The 5,921-nt window shown below is 40.2% G+C and overlaps 1 protein-coding gene across 1 annotated transcript; it reads right to left on the bottom strand.

The window, feature by feature from the left end:
* Positions 1 to 2,531: 2,531 nt before the first annotated feature.
* LOC102668118 (uncharacterized) lies at positions 2,532 to 3,208 on the bottom strand. Its single transcript, XM_006584263.1, has 2 exons — positions 3,080 to 3,208; positions 2,532 to 2,999 (listed from the first exon to the last, which is right to left on the bottom strand). The coding sequence occupies exons 1-2, from the start codon at positions 3,206 to 3,208 to the stop codon at positions 2,532 to 2,534; spliced, it is 597 nt and encodes a 198-aa protein (XP_006584326.1).
* Between the last annotated feature and the right edge of the window lie 2,713 nt (positions 3,209 to 5,921).

Raw genomic sequence — 5,921 nt, 5'->3', positions numbered from 1 at the left:
TTCGTTGCGCATCATGGCCCAACACTCTTCTCCCATACCTACCAAAGCGAAAACTGACCGATATCCACAATTACTGATGCAATCCTACCCCACAAGGGCATTGGATAAAAGACTCCAAGTAGATTGGGCCAGAGATCTAAGGGAAGGCCCTAGGATTCTCATGAGCCTTAGGGTAGATTTCGAGCCCATGGGCTAAGTATGAGCCCACTTATCTTTGTCACTATTAGAATAGGTTTCTCCTTTCGTTGGGCCTTGTATTTTGGCCATTCTAGTAGTATAGGGTTTTAGCCTTGTATTTCGAGGCATTTTGAGTAGTCTTTGTAGTAAGGACTTTTTTTGTATTTTCATGTTTTTTGGCATAGGGGTGAGATTAGCTATTATAGGGGGTGTGTAGCTAAGCTCTAGCTTCTCATCTTAAGGAGGTGAGCTTAGCTATTAGAGAGGTATGTGTAGCTAAGCTCTAGCTTCTTTATGAATCTTCTTAAGGAAGCTTCTCAAGGAGGTGAGCTTAGTTATGAGAGGGGTGTGTGTAGCTAAGCTCTAGCTTCTCAAGGAAGTTTTCTCAAAGAAGCTTCTCAAGGAAGTTTTCTCAAAGAAGCTTCTCAAGGAAGTTTTCTCAAGAAAGCTTCTCAAGGAAGCTACCTAGTCTATAAATAGAAGCATGTGTAACACTTGTTGTAACTTTGATGAATGAGAGTCTTGTGAGACACAACTCAAAGTTCAACTTCTCTCCCTTTTTCTTCCTTCAATTTCGTGCTCCCCCCTCTCTCTTTCTCTCCCTCTTTCTTTTCCTCCATTGAAGCATCCTTTCCAAGCTTCTTATCCAAGGCTCATCTTGGTGGTGAAGCTCCTTCTTCCATGGCTTATTCCCTAGTGGATGGCGCCGCCTCTTACCTCTTCTCCTTTGTCTTCTGCTGCATCTCCATGGTGGAAAATCACCATTAAAGAACCTCATTGAAGCTCAAAGATCCAGCCTCCATAGAAGCTCAAAGATCCAGCCTCCATAGAAGCCCCACAAGCAAGCTTCCATCAATTACCATCTGCTTTCACATCAACAACATCCTCAATGAAATCATGCATAAATGGCGGAAATTGATCCAACATGGGGATCATCCTTGCTGGCTTCGGTGGTTCAAAAGATGATGCACTGGGTCTGACTGAGGTGTTGCTGTTTTGAACCGAATGATAAGCATCAACATACTCCCAATAAGATGGATCACGCTTTGTCGATCTTTCGCTTCTTTTCATTACCTTTTTCGGGGCACCTTTCGTCTTAACCTTTTTTGGAGTAGGGCACATAGAGGTCTCATCGAGAAACGCAAATTCTCGGAGTTTACTCTTGAAAGTAACTTTCCCGCAAACATCAAGTTCCTCGAATCTTTTATGTATGGACTGCATCCAGTGGGATTCTGCCACCATCATACCTTTGTAGCTTGCATGCACAAGGAAGACCTAGCGTGGTTCTCAAGACACACCCACAAGAAGACAAATTGCCTTTCAAATGACATACGCGCTCAAACTCAACCAAAATTTCATTTAAAGCGTACCTTGACACCATTCCCAGAAGCCTCTTGTATAAGGTTTTCTTAAAAACATGACCAACGACATGCATACTTGTTTCGAATGATGCTCTAATTTCAGTGTGCTGCAGCGCATCATGTTGTTCATTGCATCCCAAACACTATAGAGGTCTCCAACGCTATTCTGTAATATCCTTTTCAAAGACCAATGAGCAGATTCAACCCTACATTTAAAACACACAACAGAGAAGACAAATTAATAACAATAATGTTCCAAACAATCATTAAAAGAAACTTGACTAAAATAATAAAACATTTAAATACCTATTTGTTGTTGTGTTGCCTAGGTGCATCACCTTATTCGTCTAGGCCAAGATAAATTTCTCCTTGTGTGGGACAATCCATGTCTCACATACATAGTCAATGAACATTGGCCACGGGGAACACGCTACTTGAAACCTTTGAAGGTGCTCAAGGAACTCCTGTTCTAAAGGACAATCTACTAGGTTACCCCAGCTATCCATTACGTAGTCCCAGACATTCTTCTGACCAATTAGCGATTTACACTTTGCCTTCACATTCTTGTCTATGTGAAACCTGCACAACAAATTCGTACACTCCGGAAACACAACTTTCACAGCATTCATCAAGGCTAGGTCTCTGTCTGTGACAATAACAACAGGAAGGTGATCGTTTCTTAAAAAAAAAAGGCCTCGAAACCATTCCAATGCCCATACAAGATTGTTCACGCGCTCACCCTCCATATATCCAAACCCAGCAGAGAAAGTCATCCCGATTGGTGTCACCCCTACAATGTCAAGCAATGGGAGCCTGTACCTATTTGTTTTGTAGGTATTGTCTATCAAAAAAACAAGATGACATGTGTTACATAACTTAACTGCATCTAGGTGACACTAAAACAAATCACGCACCACATCTTCATCCTTCAATCTATGCCAATGAATGTATTGGTCACGTTCAAGGAGCCTCATTAGGTGATGCATTTCAGTGTCATCTCCTCTGATTGAAGATTTGTTTGATTGTGGTGCAACTACTGCTATTGTGCTCCTTCAACATTAGCAGGATGTTTCTTGGTTTCACATTTGACTTCGTCATATCAACAATGATATTCTTCTCATCATCTGTCAATCTCCCAGCATATGGATGTCCAACTAAGGTCTTCGCCAATTCATGGTTATGAATCCCACATATCAGCTTCACCGCCCATCCCTCACCTCCATGCACTGGTTTTCCACGAATCTTAAAGGGCCAACCACATTTTCTAGTGCCTGTGTCTCTTCTAACAAATTCTTTCTTCCTACACTTGTACTTACCGCTAATTTCACACCCAATTAACACAAATGAAGTTCTTCCTCTGCTACCAGTATATGTATCAGACCTCATAATTACTGCAACAAAACCATTTTCATGGGCAACTGTTCGAGCCCACTTCAAAACATCTTCTCGGGTTGCAAAGACCTAGGACACAACCACCACATATTAATTTTTACATAAATCATACATTAGACCAAACAATTAAAACTGATCGACATGATTACCTGAGAAGTATTAAAAGCATCTAAACAATCAACATGTGCTTCATTCACACCACAATCTTCTTCATCTCGAAAATCCATATCAACTTCTTCGGACATCGCACTGTAATATGCCCATTGATCATCGTCCATCTTAATTCAACTATAACTATCACCTGATTCAACATTCAACTAAATAATTTGAACAATACAGCAACCCAAAAAAATTTACAAACTATGAATATCAAACTAATTCAACATTTGACAACCTCACACAAATATTTAATCTACATATACATAACCAAATTCAACTTTTAATTACATAATTTCAAAATTATAACCTACAAAGCTCATTTAACCAAAAAAATACTTCAACCTAGGAAAAAAAAATCAACAGTTCAACCAACAAATATATTTTTATGTTTCACATAAATTACAAATAGAATTAACCAAAATAACTTTCAAAATAATATTAAAACTAAAAAATCATAAAACGAATTACTCCACGGAAGAAGCTTTCTTCCGCTGTTGACATTACAACTGCGAAAGACAGCTTCTTCCGTGAGTGCTCGCGAAAAATGTCTTCCGTGAGTCTCCATGGAATAAGCCGTCTTCCGCAGTTGTAATTACACCTGCGGAAGAATGCTTCTTCCGTGGAGTCTCGTGGAAGACGTCTTCCGCAAGACTCAACAGAAGAAGCAGTCTTCCGTAGTTGTGATGTCAATTGTGGAAGAATGCTTCTTCCTCAGTTGTAATGTCTTCACCGAAAGAAAATTTCTTGGGTCGAATCTGAAACGCTTACACCATTCTACTACCAAAAATAAACAATCAACCACAGAAAAGCAGCTACGTACCTTAGTTGACAAATATCACACCAAAGTAGAGCACAAGCACAACCAGCACCGACAAAAATCGCACAGCACAAGCACCAGAATGGAGAAAACGCAGGAGAGAAAGCAGAAAGGAAGCATGAAATATAAAAAAAAAGCAGCTTTTTATAAAAGAAAAACATACAGGGGCATTTTTGGGTTTTTTAAAAATTGGTGGGTACACCACCCAGCAATGTTACTGGGTGCCCCTGGCAATTGCCTAGAAGCAAGCGTGTATGTGGGGTCATTTTGAATGCTTACTGAAGAGTGATGCTAGGTGCACCCAGCATTATTGTTTGTGCACCTAGCATTTTTTAAAAATGTCAGAAATGCCTCTCTTCTATCTTCTTCTTTAAAAAGGTGGGTGCATAGTGTTTTTCGCTATGAAGCATTTTTTCTTCCGTTTATCTCTTCAATGTGATTTTTTCTTGCTATAGGTGAGTGTCATACCCTAATTTCGTCTGCGGACCATTGTTTGATGGCATGCAACCTTTGTTTGACCGCTTCGAGGTACTTGGCACCCTTTGTTGCGCAATACGTAAAGTTCTGTGACATGCCGGAGATCAAAAGGAAGCATTGTTACACATTCCATGAGATTCCGTAACATGCCAGAAATCAAAAGGAAGCATTGTTACGCAATCCGTGAGGTTCCGTAACATTCCGAAAGCCAAAAAAGGAGCAATTACGTGACCCGTGAGGTTCCGTAACCTTACGGAAAGAAAACAAGTATCATTACGAAATTCGTAAAGTTTCGTAACGTTACGGAAAAAGAATCACCAAAAAAGCAAGGGGGTGTATTTTGTAAAAAAGGAGGTGCAAATAGCAACCAGGCCCACTTGGGCCTTAGAGGATGTTCCTCTAGAAGGCGGTTACTTCCATATCGCCTTCTTAACTACACACATGGGGCATTGCATCCCCAAGTGTGCAAGTAAGATGAGATAATTTTTCGGGGCTCTCGTGTCCGTAAATACGTTCATATCATGCATCGCGTAAGCATCTCTTCATGGCATCATAATGAACATATCGTTCCTGCATTTTTCCGTTATCATATTCCAGCCTCACATTTTGCATGAGTCATTGCATCATCATGCATATGCGTTCAACAAACTTTTTTGATCTACAAATTGCATACCTTTTGTTTTCATGTTCCCTCATGCATGATCCTTGCATTTTCCTCTGCAAAACAAAAAAGGAGAAGCGTGAAAATTCACACTACATTCTTAGTTGCATGTGTTAGGTACCATGAGCCAACCATGTTGGGATCATAAACTCATTTCACTTAAAAACAAAATGATTGAACATGGTACCTAATGCATGGTTAAGCATGTGTTTTCCCGAGTCTTTCATCTCTATGAAATGTTGTCGAAGTATTGGCAATCAGAATTGCATTCCTTGGATTACGGGGTTGAACCAAACTCATGCTTTTACGAAAAGGTTCATCAAGTCAAGTTGAAGCATGGAAGTAACCATCTTGCAAAAATTGGGGCAAAAGATGGATCGAGTTACATCACTGCTTTGTCTACTGCCAAACACATTTAGGATTGTTGATGTCCTTGTTACTTCCAGTTTCATCTTGATAAAGATGTCATGGACCATATTGAAAATCTAAATTGATTCAACCCCATGTCCTGTGTAAAAATTCACAATACTTTAACTGTGCATCATTCGCATACATCCATGCTTTTCATTGGTTGCATTGCTCATTGCCTTTTTTCCTTGAAAAAAAAAGAACTTAATCATTGTTATCAAAAAGAAAAGAACATGCTTTACGGTGCCCTTACCGAACCCATGCTAGAGCTAGAGTAATGGGTGAAAAGAGGAGGTGCAAGAGCAGATGAAGGCCGACATGGAGGCCATGAAAGAGCAAATGGCCACAATGATGGAGACCATGATGAGCATGAAGAAGATAATGGAAGCCAATGCGGTTACAATTGCCGCTGCCAGCACTGTTGCTAAGGTGAACCCGATGCCCCCATCTGGCCTTAACCAAATGAATC

The sequence above is a fragment of the Glycine max genome, chromosome 7 (assembly GCF_000004515.6).
Source record: "Glycine max cultivar Williams 82 chromosome 7, Glycine_max_v4.0, whole genome shotgun sequence".
In the NCBI taxonomy this organism is placed as follows: Eukaryota; Viridiplantae; Streptophyta; class Magnoliopsida; order Fabales; family Fabaceae; genus Glycine; species Glycine max.
This window is presented reverse-complemented; position numbering and strand designations above follow the sequence as displayed.